Source organism: Eurypyga helias, unplaced genomic scaffold (genome assembly GCF_000690775.1).
Source record: "Eurypyga helias isolate BGI_N326 unplaced genomic scaffold, ASM69077v1 scaffold1787, whole genome shotgun sequence".
Classification (NCBI taxonomy): domain Eukaryota; kingdom Metazoa; phylum Chordata; class Aves; order Eurypygiformes; family Eurypygidae; genus Eurypyga; species Eurypyga helias.
Window position 1 is genome coordinate 55,730 of NW_010259586.1, and position 21,905 is coordinate 77,634.

The 21,905-nt window shown below is 45.8% G+C and overlaps 1 protein-coding gene across 1 annotated transcript in view; it reads right to left on the minus strand.

The window, feature by feature from the left end:
* SOBP (sine oculis binding protein homolog (Drosophila)) overlaps nt 1–20,225 on the minus strand; it is a 67,391-nt gene extending 47,166 nt beyond the window's left edge. Inside the window, exons 1-2 of the mRNA XM_010154681.1 lie at nt 20,079–20,225; nt 6,390–6,485 (exon numbers count right to left, since the gene is read on the minus strand). Coding sequence (XP_010152983.1) covers nt 6,390–6,485; nt 20,079–20,225 — 243 coding nt within the window. The remainder of the gene's footprint in view (nt 1–6,389; nt 6,486–20,078) is intronic.
* Between the last annotated feature and the right edge of the window lie 1,680 nt (nt 20,226–21,905).

Here is a 21,905-nt window from a genome sequence, read left to right on the forward strand (position 1 = left end):
GGGGGAAGGGGAACAGAAAGCCTGAAAGACCAAGAAAACCTCTCACGACCCCCAGGAAGGTTTGCTCTGGCCCCAGGAACGGAACACAAACCTCCCAGGCCCAGCCCATGGTGCCGTAATGCGAGCAACGGCGAGCAACTTCCATTACGGGGAAAAAAACCACACAATTAAAAAGCAGGGCAAGGACACAGCCCGTGCGCTGGGCAAGACAAGCGGACGCATTTGTTCTAAACCAGTAAACAGATCTGTGTAGGCAGGCACAGAGCCTATCCTTTCCCGGGAACAGCATATCGCAGGGTGGCTGGCAGGCTGCAGCCCTGTACTTGGTCCCGCGTTATCCTGGTGAGACGCCTAGCAGAACGCAGCTGCCAAGGCAGCCAGTGCCTCGCGGTGCCTACCCGCACGGGAAAGGGGAGTCAGCGGGAGCCTGCCCTTGTGCCCCGTGCTCCAGCGATGGGTGTTGGGGCTCCCATCTCCCCGCCCCAGGGCTACAAATCTGCCTGCGGGCTGAGTGCTGCCTTTTCTCAGTGCGTTCACCCAACACCCGTAGACTTCAAGTCTTCAGAGGCGTGCGTAAGGTGAACACCACACAGCCTGGCAGCAATTAAGGGCCAGAAGAGCTTTACAATAATTTTGCCTGGTCTGTTGCCCTTGCTTGAAAAGAAACAGAATACAAGGTATTTTCTGTGGGGTTTTGGGGAGGTTCTCTTTAAAATATTCTGCTATAACTCATGAACAATTTAGTTTTTGAAAATGAAACATTACAGGCGATTAACCTACGATATGACCTAACCCTCACTGTTATTTCAGTCACAAGAAAGGTTGAATTTCATGTGACCAAGATTACTGAGGTTTTAAGAACATCAGTATCAATTCTCCGCTACAATTGCTTTTCTCAGTGTTTTTGTTCCAGGGCCATAACTGCCATTCTGACAGCTCTCTGTGCCTGATCCAAAGCCCCTGAAACCAACAGCAGGCTCTCCGTTGGCTGTTACGGGTTTTGCACGGCCATTTGCTCGAATCACTGCGCACGCCATGGTGCAGCTGATGGAGCAGTATCGGTTGTTCTCTGACTGTGGTGGCAAACAGCGCAAGAAACTGATGAAATCCAATGGTAAACCACCAAAAAACAGCACCAGCGGTGAGACACAGCAAATGGCGAGCGACGCTGAAACAGTGGCAGACACCGCCGTGGAGGTTTTAACTCTCAGCAGGCTTGGGTACCAGCAGCTCTATGACCTGGAGCTCCACGGGGTGTCACAGCACTAATCCCTCTCTCTCCTCCTGCCCCTCCAGGGTGGTGACATCATCTCCAGACCCCAAGGTCAGTGCCTTACAGGCTAGATGTGGCCCTGCATCTCCCAGATCTGCTGGGCAGCACACTCGCTCCTGCTTTCTGGCCGAAAACTCTGTGTGCCCCCAAGTCTGGGCCAGGAAGGAGGAAGCGCTCTCCCTCCCTCTCTGCTGGTTTGCACCTAACAGGGTGAAGGAAGAGCCAAGGGAGAGCCACAGAGGAGGAAGAACCTTTGCATCCCCTCTCCTCTCTGCTAGGAGGCAGCATGGGAGACAGAAAAGGGGGAAAGGTGAGAGAGGGGATGAGCAAAGCTCTCTAGCCCTAATTCAGCCCTCCTTTGAGGGCACTGCATTATAAACGGACTGATGGGTATTTCCTTTTGACGCTGAAGGAATAACAAGGAGCAGCTTTGCTTCATGCTGGGGCACAGAAAAACAGGTAAGGAACCTTAAAAAAAAAAGAAATCCAAACCTCGCTTGCTGAAACAAAATATTTATGGCCTCCAAAGGATACCAATATGAACATTTACATTTAGCTTGATTATGACTACAAAACCTACCGGCCCCATCTGATCACAAATACTCTCAGTGCTTTTTAAAATGAGTCTCCTAGGTATGAAACCTTTCCCTCATTCCAGTACCGTAATGCTGTGGTTAAATCTGCCTGCATCCTTGCTGCTCTGTCCAGATGCCCCATGGATACCACACTTCCTGACCCTGCCTCTAGTGCTGGAACAGCAGAACAAAGCAACGCGATTCACGCCAAGCATCAGCTCCTCTCAGCCCTGCCACTGCCTCCCCAAAGGTCTTTTCCTTGTAGGAGAACGGTTTGCATTTCATGTTTCAGTTGCAGATGTCTTTTCAGAGCCTTCTCTGCCTCTTTTTGTTAATGATTAAAGATAACTGGCCGTAGGTGAGTTTGTATTAAATCCAATAACAATCATGTTTTATTTTGTGTCTTTTACGTAACAGCTTCTGAGCACCAGGACTACTTTATAATTCATCACATACTGGAGTCAAGAATTTATCCTCCCAGAGCAGAACTACTAGGAGCAGGCTATTTCAAAGAGGAAAAGATGATTTTACTGCAAGAAAACCGCGGATCACAGCTGGTGTGGGACTGGAAATGCTTTTTTTTTCTTTTTTTCAGGGTGTTTACATTTTGTTTGGTTATTTGTTTGCTTTACATATAATCCCATAGCGGTGGGTGGCACTCAGATCATCTCCATAAACAAATGAACTGGAAAGCAACCTGGCGTTTAATTTCCTTAACCCATCAAACTCTCCTTTGCTCATACAGCAGCACGCCAATCTGAAACCTTGACTCGATATTCTGGGTAACTGGGAGCAGGGGAGGAGAACGAACTGTTGGGGGTTTTTTTCCCACTTTTGTTAAAAGGCATCCAAGCATGGCTCTTCCTACCCTGACTAACCTGGGTAGGTGCCAGATGGATTTTTCCTTTCTCTAGGCAATGGCTCAGGAATTTCAGCTGGCTAGAGCTGGGGCTCTGGGCTTTTCACTGGCCTTTTCACTCTAGCCCACCCTTTCTCAGCAGTTAATCCCCACATCCACTATTAGCTGGACTGTACTGCTCCTTGACAATCAGCTTCCAGTGGACTAAATTCTGCCTTTTCCTTTGGGAAACAAAGAGACGTGCCTGAAAGAAAAGCTTCCAGCCACTCATGGAATAAGAAATTAAAATCCTGAGGCAGAGCCTATGGGAGAAGAGAGGATGGCTGGCCAAGACAGCATGCTGGTCTGCCTCTTTAAAAATAAATTTGTTTTATGTAGTTCCTAGTATTTATGACGGGTAGCTAAACTTAAGAGAACACGAGTCTCAAAAATAAAGTTCACAAGGAAAATTTGATGCCCTCATTGACCTAAACATCTTAAGCACTTTGTTTTCTACAACTAACGGCATGACACACAACAACGTATCTGGATTTGATGCAGGAAATAAATACCCTAACCTAACCCCATAGCTGCATAATGGCTTTCTATGCCAATCAAAATCTTTAAGTGTCACTGCTTTTCTTAACGCACAAAACTACCCTAAGTACTTCAGGGGTTTCTTTTGCCTAAATTGTACCTCTTTCTTCCTCCTAGTTCTTATCAAGCATGCTCTCAAAAAAAACCCCAAATAGCAGAGCTGTACCTTACTACCCAAACTGTCTCCTCTTCTGCGGAGTAAGCAACGAAGAAAGCACACAATCTGTAATACTCTGTGTTACTATGCTTCCAAACCTCTCCAAGTACTGAGGAGTTAAGGCTTGCCCTGTGTGCCTGTGACACGGGGATGTTAAGATGCAGGGGAGCAGCGTGGCTCTTGCAGCAGTCCTTATATGCAGACCCATCTGCAGCGCTCCAGCCCCTGCATCCCGCCTGGCAGAACCCTCCCAGCATTAAACAGAGGCGCCTGTGCTTGCCGGAACAAACCTTCCTGGAAAATGGCAGCTGAACCCTAAAGCAAAGAAAGCACTTCTGAGCTGAAGCCTCCAATTTCACCTGACAGGCTGTTACAGCACTTACTCTCGACTGCACTGAGAAAACTCCGAGGATTTCCCGATTCTCAAAAGCATAAACAAGTTTCAGTTTCTCTTTAATTTAAAAAAATCTCAGCTTTTCACTCAGCCAGCATCTGACTTGCACTGTTAGACTCTGGGTAAGTTTTTTCCATTGGGAAAATATTTTTTTAGAGAAGTAGCTGTCCCACTCCTTTCTGTAGTAATTCTTTTTCCCTCTTCCCTCCCCCAAGGAGACAATTCCTAGCACAAACGTAGGAATACTGACAAGACTTTAGGAAAAAGATGCAGAAGTAACATCCAAATCCTGTGAAATTCACATTACCCTTGAGCACATTTTAATATACCGTTGTTTCCCAAAAAGTAAAAATCTAGAAGGAAAACCACTACCTCTCTGTGAAACACATAGCATCTTTGACAAATAACACTAGTTCCCCCACCACCAAAGCCTAGGCTCAACACCATATTATCATCAGAAGTTCCTAAAATACATGTTTAAAGATAGCAGAGGTACATACTCATTACTTGTCTACTTTTTTTTTCCACATACAAACTGAGTACACATTACATCCCTGCCAATTTTGTTTCCAATAGCATAGGAAAAATAAAACTATGACAAATTGCTTTTATTACTTCCTTAAACAAGAACTGAAACTTGTCAAAAAAAGCACATGAAAGACTAACGTGGATGACTTGAGCTTTTGCCAGGTATAGGAGTGATATAACAAAGCAAAAACTTAAATGCACATTAATAGAGGAATAATTAACTGGGCATTAAAAGAATACTTTATTTTAACAGCACAAAGGGGGTTAATTGGTTCATTGAATGCTTGCACTAAAAATAAAGCAGATTTTCAACCGAAATAATATACGACTTCTTTTTATCGTGTTGTGTCCCAACTCTAGTCCTGAACAACTCCAAGACCAAGTAGCCCTACTGGCTTCGGGGGCGTCTCGGTGTGCTGTGATGGTTTGTCAGGCCTGATTTGACCAGCAGCACAGTAATTAAGCGTGGCCTTGAAGAAACAGTTTCACTTATTTGGCACAAGAATTGTGACTGCACCAGGGAATCGCTTTTTGTGTTTGTCTAGCTTCTTCCCCTTAGGATGTAACCCTGCTGCCCCTGAGACCAACTGGAGCCTTGCGAGGGGTTTAAGAGGAAGTAAGACCAGGTCTGATGGGTCGCAACTCTTTTGGCTGGGGAGCATTATCCCAGGAACAAACTGACCCCTGAGGCTCTAAGAAGCATTGTCATTACCTAACCAGGGGCTGGCTCAGCACAGGAGACGGCCGGGGGCGTAGGAGGGCCTGCAGGCCCACTAATGCAGGTATGGCCAAGATGCTCTGTGCTCTGGCCAGTGTTGGGAGCAGGGACTGGCCACCAGCCCTGGGCAACTGCCCTCCAGTCTGGGCCTCTCTGATCAACTGCCTGAATCTGGGGGCCAGCTTCAGGACAGTGTTACATCGGCTCATCAGCTCGACTTCGATGGGCGCTGCACCCGGGTTTGGCCCTCCACCCTCTACGGGAGAGGCAGAGAGGAGTTTAATGCAGAGGAAACGCAGCTTGTTCCTCCACCGTCTTCTGTAGTTACAGTGGGAAAAAAGCGGTGTCGTTTCAAAATACAACCCCATGTTCTGACTCTCCATAAACATTTCCATTTAGCCAAACGATTCATTTTACCTAAATACCGCCGAGAAGAAAGGCGAATGAGAGGGAGAGATCTACCAATTCATCTTAAACTCCCTTTTCGAAAGCCATGTGTGAATCTCTCTTAAATGCATTACAATTCATTCTGTTTACTTTAGGCAAACAGAAAAACTCATTGTGGAGCACTCATTTTCGCAAGCTAATCAAGAACATTAGGTCCCAACAGATTCATTTAATAGAAATATAATAGGCATTCATGTTTGCTTATAATCTCGCCTAGCTGCAAATACTAAAATGAACAGCAAATTAACCCTGCCTTGGAACAGAGATCCTTTCACAGCTGATATCATCCCTCTTACGGCTTATAAACACTCCAGGCTCCCCGAATGTGCTTTCCTGGCTTTCGCTCCTTCCCCACAGCAAAGGAGAGGAGAGGATTGGAGAGGAGAGGAGTGGAGAGGAGAGGATTGCTCCCGCCTGCATGCAGTTAGGAAGGGGAGGAATAGGCCAGCTCTAAAGGGAGTACTGCGTGTCAGCAGAACAAAGCGCGGCGCCGCTGCCCGAAAACAAGGCAGAGCTAAAGGTGGATGGGAGAGTATGTTTTGGGGCACCTCGGGGGCGGTGTGGGGGGCTTTTGGTGCATCACCAGCCGCTCCCTGCATGGCTCTTCCTAATTTAGCATACAAGGCAAGGTAGTACGACAAGGCCATTCATGTGCTGTCATCAAATATAAGAGATTTTTCAAGCAATCTGCGATCTTAAACTGTTCACGGATACTAGCATTAGAACGCTAAACAGGAAAAAAAAAAAACTATCATATTTCATAATGTATGTCATAATGAACAAAAGCCTTTCAAAAAAAAAAAAACGGTTCTCACTGTGCTAAAGTAACAATCTAGACTTGTTGTAAGTATGTTATTCTTACAAGTAGTTCGCAGTTATTCTTGAAGGCAAGTCTTGGAGTTTCCTTAGCATAGTGCTGCTGGGGAAAATTTTCAGCATGTCCATCTTCATCTCTAGCCTGAAGGGAAATATAATGGCCTATTTAGGGACTTAGAGATAATGGAAGGAAAAAAAAAAATAGCTAAAAGCATAACAGCCCAGATCATTAAAACAAACGGGAATCCCAAAATACAACATTATTTAAAAGTTTGTTTAAATACGCAGTACACCTTTTAGATATGAGAACTTGGGATGCTGTTTTCTTACATAGCTTAGGTTGAACATGCAAATTCGTTGCATTGCAAATAATTAGAACAACAAAAGACAAACCCCAAAACAAAATATTTGAGCTGGAAACTGTGAGTAACTCAGGGTTTCAATTTACTCCATTGCATTTTTCAGGATTACATTACATACGTACTCGTTAAAACTTTTTGACATGCTTAAGCAATCCCTAGATAATGCACGTGTATTTTCAGTTTAACAGCAAGGCCAAAAAAAGAGATAAATAAGTTTTCATAGTCGTAATTTACATGTAATACTATTAAGGATAAATGGATTCCCCCTCCATGTTTAAGGGAAGCTTTGAAGGGAGCAATCATCTAGCGAGAACAATGATCCTTCAGTCAAATGCGGTCAAAATATTTAATGACAAAGATGCATTAAAAGTTACCGGGTATTTGGAACTAAGCTGTTAATTAAGAAAGCTGAAGTTTAAATGGAGACATTACCAGAGCCCATTAGCAATCCTGCTTGCATATAGTATTTTTCCCTTCTCATCTACAGCGTTTGCTGCTTTCGAGTTAAAGCAAAAGGGAGAAGCAGGTGAAAGGAGGAGTGTCAGCAATACACTCATTACACTGTTCATTTGGGTGACACTTGCACTCCGTTCCGCTCCATCTCATCTGATCCCTGACTGTTCGCTCTCTCCCTCTCACAGCCTCCTGAAATTCACAGCTGAGCTGTCTCCCTCACATATGGCTTGCATATAATTATGCACATTCCATTTTACACTGCATTAAAATGATGAGCTCCTGGCTCCCTGCCAACCTATTTAAATCAGCCCCTGCCCAAAGAAGCCAGGGAGAGGAGGAGGGCAGAAGGGGGAGCGACCGGAGTGGGGGGCGAGGGGAACAGGCAGAGGCGATGGGGAGAGGACCAGGTAGTCCCGCTCCCCATCCCTCCAGCTGCCCCATGTCGTCCCCCCACCCCAGGTCACAGGTGTCCAGGGATGCCCGGGTGCAACACACCCACATCTCGGCGGCCGCGGCAGCGCTGGCGTGAACTGCCTGTCGTCGTGTGTCGCACTCCCGGCTTTCCTAGCGTTGGCATTCATGAAAGATATTTACACCTTGTGGGCTCTACGGCTTGTTTGCCTTCAAATAGGATTCTGACTCTCCGGGGGGAGACAGGGTGGGAAAGGGGAGCTGCGGGTTAACAGCACTGGGGATTTTTAGGAAAACGTGAAGGGGTTGGACCTCATGGAAAGCCCACTGAGCCTAGCAGGCTTCAACTTAGGCCTCTGCTTCTCTGCTGTGGGATGTGAACAAACTCTGCCCGACACAAAATACCATTTTTAAAAGTGCAAGGTTTGTCCAAAAATTATGTTTGGAGTAGTACCTACCACTGATGATTATTACAAGAAGGGGGAAGTGGGAATCGAGTTTATGCTGTACACTTCCTAGCAGCTTACAGGTATTTTCTTTCATAGCTGCAGCGTGGAAAATGTTTAAAATTTTTCCTTCAAACCACAAGGAAGAGGCAGAGCATTCCTGAGCACCTGAAATCACTTTTATATTGACAAAGGTTTAAATGTATTCTTCTAATTATTACTTTGAAATTGAACCCCCTCTCCTGCAATTAATCTACCTCCCAATGCTACGTGGAATATAAAGTCCAAATATGACTGTGTTTTGTAAAAAAACCCCAATTCTCATTTTGAAATCAAACTTTGTCCTTCCTTCTCCTTTTTGCTCCCTGAGTGAAGGAACACGGGATCCCCCAGGTCATCCAGGAGGCAACCAGGGGAAGAATGCCTTAAAAGATGCCTTGCACAAATAGAAACGGACCTGTCCGCTCAGGATCACAGGTGCCAAGGGGATGCTCGGTAACAAAGAGCTAGCAAGATGTTCTGTGGGGCAGGGGCGTGATGAAGGGCTCTGGATGCTACTGGTGGCCCCAGACCCCTGAAATTGTATCTTGGCACTATTCTAGATCCTGTGCACGTGACAGCTGGCACATGGTAACCTGCAAGTGACCCTTCGGTGCATTATCTCAGTGCACGCACACACCTTGTAAAATGAAATGGATATCGGGGTGTTTGTAGGGTATGTGTCAAAATATAGAAACAAAACCCACCGAGCATGACCCACTTACCAAAACTGCCAGTTACCAAAGGTTATTCACCCCTGCTGACAGCAACCCCCCTCCTACGGATCCAAGCCTTAGTATATTTAATTTTGTATGTCACCAAAAATTCCTAGTCTCAGAAACAGTTTAGCTACATATTGCTATCATTTTCTCAGGCAGCAAAAGTAAACCTAGATTAGGTAGCTGCTTTCCATCATAAAAAAAGTACCTATTCTCGGCAGTCAGGGCTATTTCTCCAGCTGCTTTACATGAATTCAGTATTACCATCTTCCAGTTGTAAATAATTTGCAGAAGGAAACACTCTTAAAATGTTCAGCACTGTTCTAAGCGTATTAAAAAAGTGGCTCAGAGTTTATCTTGCCATGGTAATGTTGTGATATGCCTGTACCCACACTGGCTCGCTCTCCATCGCTGCTGCACGCCAGTAAGCAACTGCCTCGGCTCCCCAGCACCTCGACCTCACTCACAGCAGGCTGGCATCCACAGCTTCTCCATCAGGCCTGGCTGCCACGGGATGTATTTTGCCTGCTAATGTTTAAAAGGAAGCAACTAGAAAAAAATCCCAAGCCAAAACTGTGACCTCTCTGATTTTTGTAAATGCTTTTTAAACTGCTAAAATCGTTACATAAATGCTCTCATCAAAGAATGTGTATCCAAAGTGCTAGATGCGACTGATAGCATATATGCAGTATATGGTATGACTGCTCTCACAGCACATTTTGTTCCAGGACAAAAAAGGCTTCGGCTCCTGTTCTGAGGCCTGGAACCATGGTGAGCACTGCTAGTTTTATCAGTGCAAAACTGCTGCAACTTTACTGTGGCAGCACCTCTCCTGGGATTTACTGAATCTCCTAATTCAATAGCATCTACTGGCAGGCAGCTGCCTTCCCATCAGCTGCATGGGATCCAAGAGGGAAACGTGCCCATCGCTGGCCCGAGGGACGCTGGGCTGGATGCTCGACAAAACCAGCGGCACTTGCATTGCCCTGGCTACTCCTGGCAGAAGAAAGCCCGTTACCCAAGTAGTGTTGGCAAGGAAGATCCAGTGAGGAACTGCAGTCGATCTGGTGGAACTGGCTCGGCTGTAAGGTCAGCCTGACAGCGGGCTGCACGAGAAATCGTGGCCTTTAATTGCAGGTTAGATATCAGGAAACTCTTCTTAATGATAGGTACAGCAAAGTGCTGGAGCAGATTGCCTAAGGACGCTGTCAAAGACAAATCACTGGAGTTTTTTAAGAGGAGATTAGCCAAACATCTGTCAGGAATGACATGCACAGAGTGGCTCCTGATGTGGGGAAGCTGGACGGATGAGAACATCTCCTTTCCCAGGTCCCTTTCCTCTCTGCTTTCTACCACTGAGCTTTGAAGGAAATAGGCAGGAGGGTAAGGGGAAAAAGAAAAATTTAAGAAAAGAACAGAAAACGGGATCTGAAAGGACCTGTCTGAAAACGGCACAGCGTTTGATGTTCAGAGATACATGTACTCATTAATAAGTGCATGATGACAACCATCTTTGGCTACAGGAACTGAGCTATCTATTCATAAGCCAGACAGCCTATATTTGTGAAAGATGCCAATAGTTTGGAAACAGACTATATATTAAGCCAAGATGCCTTTTTTTAACAAGACAGAGGAAGGACAATCTACAGCAGAATTTCCTCCTCTCTGAAGTGCAAGGGTATTTGTTTCTCTTTATTCCCAGACAAAAATTATCTTGATCCAGTCAGGGGATTTCTTAGCTTCAGCGTAAGTCTCTTCATGCAACCTTAGCCTTGGGAGAGGAAATCTGTGCTTACATTTTAATATTAAGGGCAGGATCTTACAATAGCGTAAGTCACAAGGCAGGTTGAACAGAATAATTTATTAAGATGGAACTTGTTAAAGCAATGCTTCCACCAAAATGGGACAATGCATTTTCAATGAAATTGTACTCATCGGTCTACAAAAGTTTAATGCCACTGAACTGGAAACACCTAACATCTATTTTCTAACAGCAACAGCCACTTGAGTAATGCAGGATGACAGAATATTAGCGTGCTTACTCAGGATAAAATTGCCACCTAATTTCCACAAATGTCCTTTAAAACGGGTGAAACACGGTGCCGTTACCCCCAGACACACTGAGCGCAGGTGTTAGTTGACCGTCTCTGGCAGGACAAAAAAAAAGCTGCCAGAAGTTGAACAGCATTGCTATAGCAGTGCAGATAACTGCTTCCAGGCTCCCATCCCGTGGCGATGAACAGAGGACGATCACATCCCCTTTAATACTATTGTCTCCAGAGGCTGGCCGCAGATGGGAACAGAAAGCCGTGTTTCCGTTTCCACCACAAAGGTTATCTCTCCCGCTGGCCGGGCGAGGAATTCCTCCCCGCACCCCTCCACTCTTCCACACACACCCCAGTCACTGAACCTCGAAGGAAATCCTCAGGGAGACCCTAATCCTTGAAATTCTAGTTCCTGTGCAATTATGTTGTCCCAGATAATCAATTATCATGCTCTCTACATTCGCTGCACCAGCAATGGTAAAAATAGTACTCAGCTTCCATCTGTTGAGTATTATCCTTCCCAGAAATATTAACATCCTTGCTGTGGGCTAGGGGAGCGGCATAGCCTGATGTTGGGGTACCGTGTCACAGCTCCGTGCTGGGAGCGGAGCTGGGCCAGGGACAACAGTCCAGAGAGGATGTCCCTGGCTCAACAACGTGGCGGTTATAGGAGCGAGTAAGCCCCCAGCTCGGGGAAAGTCTTCCTTCAGGGAAAGCTCTCACGAATGTTTGGTGAGAGGTTTGCTCTTCACAAGGGTTTCAGGATTTTCCTGATTCACAACGTGATGGAATAAGCAGTATTTATTAGCTTGTTGCCTCTCTCAGCTGCACTCTATTCACTAATCTCTACAGCTGTAATATTTTGCCACTCCAAGACTCTCAAATCTTCTCAAGCTTTTTGCAAAAGTCCCAGGTAATTTGAAACATGTCAAAACAATGTTTCATAAAATCTCCCAAAACTTCAATCAGTCTAAATAAATGACCTAAAATTGTGCTGGTTGTTTATCACATCATTTACATCCCACTAAAATCAGTGTCAGCCCTTTTGCCTGACCTCCTGTGACCAGTCCAGGTGAGAAATGGCCACCCTACCCACACTTTCCCAGCCTGGAGGTCTCTCTGCCAGCACTGGCTCTCCGCACACTCGGTGGTGGTCTATGAAGAGCTTGCAGGTCATGTGCTACTAACTCCCCTTGTTTCCAGCTGCCAAAATGCATTTAAAGACAGCTAAAAATACATTAAATACTTTCCTAATGTTATTTTTCCATGTAAGCAACTGCTGTAGTCACCACAGGAATGTTATTTGATCGCCAAGGGGGGGGAAGTGGTCCACGAGACAATCTGTCTACAGGAGGTGATCTACAAAGTTAAAAAGAAATTGGGAATATGCCCTCCTTTAACTTCTTTATGAAGTATGCAGGGGAAAACCAGAAGGGCTTTAGCTGACTTCCTTCGCTGCCTCCTCTCCTCTCTCCCCACGCACGCCACCCTACCCACACACGAACACATGCACGTGCACGCATCTCCCCCGGTTACTGAAGTTAGGAATTGAGATCTTGTCTACGCTGGAAGTCTCCAGCAGAACAATCTCAGCGCGACAAGCAAAACCTTGGGACTGTGCGCATGGCTCTTCCCAGGTCGTGAGTAGTGGGCGTACCGCTGGAGACAGGTTTGTGCCGTTTTGTTCCCTGGGATCTATCCACAGCCTTCCTTGAAACCTCCCCCTGGCACTCAGCTGCTCCTGGCTCCTATATATTACAGTAGTACAGACTCCACGGCTCCGGAGTCCCTTCCACAGAGAGTGATGTTATATTGTGACTGAGACGGAGCAAAGATGTCCCTGTAAAGGCACAGTCCCTAAGTAGAGCTTGGGGTTCAATTTCACGCCAGCATCCTCAGCAAGAAAATGGCCCCTATCGCTGGCGTATCTCTTGGTAAGAGCTGCTTATGCTTTACTGCCATATGTCCATTATAGGCAGTGATGAATCTAGACCCAATCGCTAACTTTCGTTCAGATTTTTGCTGCTATTTCAAAAGCAAATACAAAATCTGAACGCAACAGCACTCATGGCAGCTTGGATTAGAAAAACATCTCATGTCCACGTGTTTAGGAGCAGGTTTGGTGTGGAAACGCCTTTGGGAGCCAGTGATCTGGCTAGTGTGATTAAAACCAGAGAAAATACATCATTCAGAATATCCTTCAATCTTCTCCATTGTGCTGACAGAAGAAATACTCCCTGACTTCAAAAATACATAGTCATCAGGTTGAACCTGCTATTCCAACCAAACCCAGCCCGCACCCCCTCACTGACCCTTTCTGAACAGGTATAAAAAACTCCTGGGAAACAGGCAGTTTAGCTGAGAAAAGCTGCCCCAGAAAAAAAGCGTTACGACAAAGAAGGAGAAGGTGCCAATCTGTGGAATGATAGGGCAGTGTTTCTGAAATTATCCTCGTCAAAGCCACCCAGGAATGTCACGTTCATTTTCTTGCATAACTGAAGCACGCTAAAAAATCCAAACAAATGTGCCTGAAAATCTGATAAATGGTTATTTATGGATCTTTTCTTTTTTTGAATAATGCTTGTCTTCCACAGCCTATGGCTCCGAATGGTCCAGCTTTATGTATTAAATTTTTCATTCAGAATTTCATGGTATAAAATTATCCACAGTTTATATTTAAAATGCAAGCTGCAAACTCTATTACAATGTAAGTAATATTACAAGTGAATTAAAAGGAAATTCTAATAACAGTACTACCCTAGTGCCTGCTAAAGTCATAACTTTCATCCTACCATGCTTAAAAGTCACTCAAAACTTACACCAAAAAAAAAAGAAGGATTCAGCTTTCAGGACTCTACACACCTTTTCTTCTTTTTCCCTCAGTTTTGTTGCATACGCTTTATAGAAGAAAGCTGATTTCCTGCTGGACTTCTCATCCTTCTAGGCAAAATCAGGATTTTGTTTTTATACAGCTTGCAATGCTGTACATTTATAGCCCCTCCTACCACATTCATGAAACACTTAGGAAAAACTGGTGATCGCTTTCGGTTTCACAATACATCCAGAAAGAGCAACTGAAGCAAAACCAGCGGTGTCTGCTGCCCTGGACCACTCTTCTAATTTTCATTGAAAGAGGAGTAGGAGATTGAGATGTTACATGACTCAGGCCCACGAGTATGCAAAGGTGGTCCAGCCTCAATCCAGCTGCTTGAGCAGGGAACTGCCTTATGCTTTCAAATGAAAATTAAACCTCATTTTCCCTTCGCATTCCAGACTTATGTACCTTTTTCCTTCCTCTGCTGGCTAATAACCAGGCAGTTTCTGCAGCTTTCCTGGCTTCCACAGGACTGTGCTACCCTTCCCCTGACAGTTCACAGCACGGTGATATATGAGAAGTGTTCAGGTGGCTGCCGCAAAAGCTAATTTTTCAAGCTGCACAAACCTTTACCCATATCATAAATTTCTAATAACCAGTTCCAAATTGTCACAGGATAAATATGATAACAAACACATAGCATTGAGATAATTTGAAATAAACTTTGTTTATTGCCCCTTTGAACGTTTCTTCGACAAGTCACAGCTGTGTGGGACCTTCCTAACAGTGAGCCTATGCTGCTAATCTCCCTTCTGATTCACGACAGGCCTGATCCAGAGACACTAATGGACCATGCTTGACAGTTATTGCAACATACTCAATACGCAGCCTAAAATATGGTTAGGGAAGAAATGAAAATACACTACAGACTTCCCAGCAGATTCCATTTTTGTAGTGGGCAGCTCACACCAGTGTCGGCGACAAGCTTTCCCTCACTCTTTGCATTCCCTGCTTATTATAATTTATGAGATAAAAGCGTTTTCCAAAGTATTGTGTGGTTCACTATCACGTACTCAAATATCCCTTCTTGCTGCTGCCATTTCTACAAGGCTTCCCCAGCAGAGATGAGAGACTCTCGTGCAGGGCAAGCACACGTTTCCATTCAGCCTGCCAGAGAAGCAGGGAGGCAGAAAAACAAAACAAAACACCAAGGAAAAAAAAAAAAGAAAAAAATTAAAAGGAAAAAAAAAGTCCTCGAATGTTAGTTACGGTTAGCTAAGGCTCACAGACCAAACAAATCACTGTCCCTAATGAATTTGTTTCAATGCATCTGCTTATTTCGAGCTTCGGCGTTGTAAATACCAGAGCAACAATGCGGATTTTCTCTGATTGCGGTGTCACATATATGATTAATCATCTTGACTCTGAGCATATTTTTTTAAAGCAATTGCAGGCTGGTTTAATGAACTCCTCTCCCACTGGCTTTTATTATAGACTAGTCATGATCAACATACCATTAAGATAAACCTCGCGCCCCATCCCTCCCCTCTCTGACAGCTTGCCTTATTTGCCTCACAACAGTCAATATCCAATTAAGGGGCAACGGGTTTGATCGATACAGAAACTAACAATAAGACTTAAGCAGCTGGGAAATTCTACACGTACTCTGTTTCTTTCATTCCCATCTTTGTGGTATATAAACAATTCTGCGCTTTGAATAAATGCGGAGAAGGAAAAACAATGGCCAGGTCTGGTTGGTAAAGCTTTCTCTGAGATGGGCTGTGTCTGCAAGCTACTCTGCAGCAATAAATGTTTGTCTGGGATCGGTGCAAGACAAGCAGGATCCTATTCCCTGTAATTTCTGTGGCCTTTTTTAAAGGGTGAAAATAGAAATCTCTCCCTGCTTTGGTTACGAGCGACATACCGCTTGGGCCATTCACATATGAAAATGGAAGGGCCATAATATTATTAAAGCAATCATTTATGAGCTGGGTGGAGGGATGACGGGTCTGGAGAGCGGGGCAAAACCCAATAGGAACAGAACATATACAGGAGAACAGGCAAGGAGAGGGTGAAAGGAAAGGAAGAGAAGCTTTGATACAAACGACATCTTCTACAACCTTAATATCATCTTCCAGTCTTTCTGCGGATGATGAATGGTTGCAATAAAAGGGGGGATAGCAGCAGTTATAAGCAGGACAAAAGCAAAACCTGGCTGGTGGTGAGAAGCATTTGCTATAATTCTCAGCAGCCCAGCTGGAGGTCAGGGACTGAGGTCCCGGTACGCCACTGCCTTTGGGTCTAACTCCAGGTACAGTACTTCTACCTCCTCCCCCGCCACCTTTTTTGTGGCTTTTAGTCAAAGTTTTACTTTCAAAGACATTTTGCAGAGTAACAGGCTGATACAGTCCAAATGAGGTAGCCCTCTTTTTCCAGGATTTCCACTCTTCTTTAAAGAAGAAGTCATGACCACGGGGGATGCAACACTCCCACTGGCAAATGGGATGTACCTCAAACACCTCTGAGTTTGCTCCCAGTGCTGGCAGGGAGATTTTCCTAAATCACAGTGGCATGCCTGTGTTTTCCATTGTCCCCTGCAACCCTCAGTCACCCGGAGGGATTCCAGTAACATAGATCATATCTAAAACCAGGAAACTGTCTGTTCAAACTCATAAGAAAGTTCAGAGCACACAGATCTTTTCAGGCAACAGAAGGCAACCAACCATAATTTATCCTCCCAACTTTTCTTGGGATTTGAGAAGTCCCATTCTAAGTTTTCTCCTTTCTGTCACAATAAGATTAAATATGCTGAAAAACACCTCTGTCTTCCCAGTTCCCTTCACTACCATCTTCCATGGGGAGCAGCTGCAGGTAGATTCTTGGCCAGGGTTCTGAGCATAAAGGAATCCCCTTCTAACTATTCCCAGCAGTTTACTTCAGGCCCCAGGGTTTATCAGACTACATCTTTGTTTCCAACACTGTGCCTTGTTATTACAGGGGGAAAAAAAAATACTATCCTAAATCTTAAAGGCAGGCTTAAAAATGGGGATTTTTCCACTAGAAAAAGGAGCAGGCAGAAATACATTCACCACCTTTTTGTTTCTGCAGTGACTCAAATGGCTTGTTTGCCACCTCCCTCCTAACCCGACCTGCCTGGCCCCTTACCACATGGCAAAGGGTTGTTTGTTTTGCCACCTCTCCTGTAATTCTGATTTGCTCTTTCCTATTCCTCCCCTACAGCTCCTGTCTGGAAAAGCATTCCTTGAGGCTGCACCAGGCTCCTGCATGCTCCCAGCTAGCACTGCTGTCTCATGTGTATGCGTGAGTATGTCCATGCCACCCCTACCACTTTAGAGTTGCACTCTCAGCTTTTTAAGGCTTCCATGGGTTTAATTTGGCGTCTCATATGCTGCCTAATATAACTCCTACTTATCCTACACCTCCAACAAGTACTTAGCCAACAATCTTGTTTACAGTTCTGGCCATCCTTAAGGTTTCCTCACTGTCCGATGGACTGTTTAATGTTACCTCAAACGAAGACCCATTGCCTTGTTGAGCCCACTAAGGTCTAGCTGGTGGCCTGTGCAGTAGGTCTGAGCCATCCGTCTGTCCCATTTTCCTCAAAGATGGAGCTACTGTTTCCACAGAGAAGAAGAGAGATGGAGGTAGGACATCGTTGTGTGCAGTGGATGCCACAGCCCCAGAGCTGGGAGCTGCCAAAATCACACTCCCTGCCTAGTGAGTGCCCCTGGCTCCTGCATTCCATGGCTAGGCTGGAAGCAGCCAGGTGGGCTTTGCCATATTCAGAGAGCAAAACACTGCTGGTGTTTCACCGCTCCCAGGCTGTAAACCAAAAGCCTGCCCCTTCTGTCGCCAGCACAGAGACTTACCTACCTAATTACATGGCAGAGTCAAAATCCGTCTCCGTCCACACAGAGTCCGGAGAAACTTGCAGAAATGTGGCCTTTGGTCTTTCGTCTGCCACGTACAGCTCCACAAATTCCCTGCTGTTTAACCAAGATGCAGAGGTTTTTATCTTGGTCACAGTGTATATTACGGTAGGAGGCAGCAAGGCTTGGGGGAAACTGATGCTCTTGTTATTACCCCTGTACAGGAGTACAAAAGCATCAAGCAAAGAACTACCCTGAATAAATGTTTACTCTACTGATTATTGCTGCTGTCTGAAAAACTTAACGTAACTTTCTATTCTGTATCTGATTCCATCAAAATCCAAGAATGAATTCTCTTGCCTGCATGCAGGCTGTTCTGCATTAGGTATCAGCTTTGTGAAGCGCAGGGATGGTCTTGACCGCTGTTGTCCTTAGTGCGCTTTTTCAACCTGTGCCTAAAGCCTCTCCCAAGTGAAGAAAGCGCCTGCCTGCCCTTCACACAATCACAGTAAAGCTAAGCTCAGGCAAAGGCCAGAGCTAGCAAGATAACCACCAGGCTAGTGACAGATGTTCAGCCTAACATACGATCCAGGCCAACAGACAGGAAAATCTGTCCGTGTTCCCCAGTACTACTAGCAGGAGGAGCACCGTGGTGGTCGCTGTCATCGTCTTTTCTTTACCAACAGGCTGGGCAGAGAGAAAAGAAGCTAAGGAATCCCTCTTTCATACTCAGAGTTCCAGGAATAGAATTCCAATTTAAATTAATTATATCTAACCATGTAATTAACGTTCGCATCAGTTTATTACAGGCATCTTCACCATCGGTGCTGTTAAATGCAACTTAGTGACTGTTTTTGTGGTGAACAAGATGGAACAACCATTTGTCTCACTTGCATTGTTTATATATTAATTGTTAAATTGTTGCTAATATTATTAATCTCACTATCCTAATTACATGTGTTCTGTCTTTTTACAGTAGCATTCCTTCCAGAACTAGACTACTTCACACATCTGCATTGTTCCTCTCTCTCGGTTTAGAAACCTGACGGGGAATCATTGGCATCGAAGAAAGGGGAAAATGAGTATTGAGCACGAGGAGCTGCAACATCAGCCGCTTAGCAGGAAGGGGAGATCTATGAGCGTTCTTTAACAACCGGCACGCTTCACAATGTGCACTGCCAGACGTTTTCACACGGTGGGAGGCGACGTTTAAAAAATGGGACCACTGTAATCCTTTAAAAGCAGCCAGGGTCTCTTTCTGGAAGCCTAGGTCATGTGCTTGGCGCTGCGTCATATGGTGTCTCTCTTCCGCCATTTGTTTATTTGCTTCTGGCAGTTTTGGCAGTGAGGTATCGGAGTGAAATGCACACCACTCCATACATATGGTGGGAAGAATCTAGTGCATCAGTTGAATGCATACTGTACTGTATACACATTCTGTTTTATCTCTGAGCACAGCTGTGCTGTAAAAGCTTACAAAATGTGAAGCCTTCTGTGCAGCAAAAACATCGACGGGAGAAGCTGGCCTATAACTTATTAGGTTGTGACACAAGCCAAGAAAAGCCAGAGTTAAAGCTGACAAGTCCTGGCATTGTGACGAAAAGCCCAGTGGCTCAAGTTAAAGAAGTGTCAGCCCTAACTTCACGTTTCGGGCTTTCATTGCCATGGGTCACATATAGCATCGCTGGTTTGTTCTACAACAATTCCCAATCCCAGCACATGGCTTCTGGCTGGCGACAGGTAACAAACGTGCAAATCACACACCCCCCACCCCAATGCCCCACATCGCTCGCAGGCAGCCTGCGCTAGGAAGGATTCGAGGAGTGAGTGGGCAAGAGCCAAAAAGCAGTCGTGGCTCTCTTCCTCACCCAGCACAGTAGCCTTCGAGATGTGATCAGTCCTGTGTCTCCTACTCCCCGAGCCCTTTGGGCTGAAGGTAGTGGGAACATATGGTAGGAAACCCTCCTGTGCTGATGTCTGGGTAGGGTTTTTTTTTACACCTCAACCCTGAAAGAGGGACTCTCTATTTTTTTCTGAACAGTCACACTGGGTCAGATCTAAAGTCCCCTAGCCCAGGCTTGTCTCCCTCAGCAGCCAGTATCACCCTCTTGAGCACAATCTGAGGAGCAATGGGCCACCGGTCCTTCCAGGTATACAGACCTGCCACGAGGGCAGCGAGAGTGGGTGTGTGGGAGGCTTCGTAAGTGAGTTTGGCCTGGTATGCCCACTGATCCTGGATATTTTTACATATATCATCTCACTGTGCAGCACTGAGTTGGGGGAGATCGTAGTACATCTCCTTTCCTACCTACTAACGGACTCCATATGTGTATGTTATGTGTAGGTAGAGGAAGTGTGGTGAGTAAGCAAAAAAGGGAAAGGAAACGCAAGGTGGGATGGCATTTTTAGGACACAGAGGGACTAAAAGAAAGCTGTGACTGGAGGCATCATGTTTCCTCACTGATCCCACAGAAATGAACTTCTTAGGCTGCTGTGCACTGGAGCTGCCAGGGCTGACCCATGGGCTTCCCCTGCATGCTGTGAGGGCTCACCAGCCAGAGAAATCCTCGGCTAACATCTGGGAAAAAAGCCCTCCTGTCCAGCCCTGTTGCTGTCTGAGACGATGCCGGGTCCCCGAGTGGGCCTCTGGCTTCAGCAGCTTCCTTGACAGCTACAGGCTGTGCAGAGCACCCCGGCATCATCCCACAGGCACTAAAGGCAGGGGAATTGCACTCTTCTCAGAACTCATTTCTCTCAGGTAAGAGCCCACCTGACCCCGAGGGGAAGGGGGAGCCAGACCACACTGCCGACAGGAACTGAAGGAGAAAGTCATCCCACGAGGCTTTCTCCTAGCCCCCACCACTTCCCTACTCTGACTCAAGTCGTGATGGCCCCTCCGAACCCAGCTGCTCCTCAGGGCTGCCCATGGCACGGGAGGATTCCTGCGGCAGGGTGCTGGCTCTCAGCCTGCCCCCACCGCAGCCCTGCGCCCCCGAGCACTCCCCCGGAAGGATGACTGCCCTGGGCAGCGTGTTGCCACGAAGGAGGAAATGCAACCCCCCAGCTAAGTTTAGCTGGTCTGCCTCGTCTCGTGGGTGCATAGCTGCATGGCTCCGCCACTGCCCCGTGTCCGCCACCTTCTCCTCCAGCCCTGCGGGTAAGTCCCTACTTGCTCCCCGGCAAAGGGGAAGGGGGACACGGCTGTCACACTTTTGGGGGGAAAGAGACAGGAAACGGCAGTCACCTATATCAAAGATATGAAAATAAAAGAGAAGGAAGGAAAGGGGAAAATAACAAGTTCTTGCCTCGAGCACTAATTGCTGCTGATGTTAGTTCTTGCATCTCCATACTGGATAAACCTTCTTTCTCCAATGTTACTCTAAATACATGGCAGGCTCCTCCTTAAAACCAGGCCATGGTCTGCACTAAAGGAAATAGTATCAGTGAAGGGTAATCAGAGGTTTGGAACAGCTCTTACATATGATATTAAATGACAAGGACTTATCCACTTAAAGAAAAAAGATGAGAATTAATGATAGTAGTCTATGTACACTGCTATATTTTTGTTACCAAAAAACCCACCATATTCTTGTTAGAAAAAAAAAGTGGCAGCTAACTATCCATTAACTACCCATTGTTTCTCACAATGTAAAAAGCTAAAGTCCAATAAGCATGCAAAAAGAAATTAAGGAAAGTAACCCTTTGCAGAACAAGTCACTAAGCCGGGTGGTGTGCAAGCCAAAACCACGCACGAATTCAGGAGGAGTGTAATGCCTTCTGGAAGGACACATTGACCAGCTAATAACAACAACGGTACAAGCGTTCCCACACTGGAGCAGTTTCAAGGAATCGGTACCGAGATGGCCTTCATGTAAAGGCCATGAGCCTGACCTGCAGGATGAAGCCTGACCTCAGATGGAGTTTTGGGACATTTGTGCCTGCAGTCAGGCTCTAGGAACTGACTTGGGCAATGGGAACTCTGGATCTGTTTTCAAACCTTGAAAGCAACCCATGGATATTAGTTGGGGCTATCATCTCTACGTCTAGAAAAAATTGGTGGATAAATTGTTTCTGAAACTAGTGAGAGACAGAGGTTGAATTTACCATGCAGAGCAAGCACACCTGGCTACACTACACGTCGGCTGAGAGGGAAGGGCAAAATACATACGCCTATCTCCTGACGGTACTGGACATGGACTAGTTTTTATTCTTACACATGCTCCAGGAAAGGCTTGTCATTAAAGGGCTTTTGGAAAGCCAGCAGGTCATGGCTTCTCTGCCCTTCCAACGGTGTGTCTGTTCATGCAACAAAAAACATTTTCCATGTGTCTACTCTCATTGTGAGAAAGCGCAGCCCTCTTGAGACTCAACAACTGTGA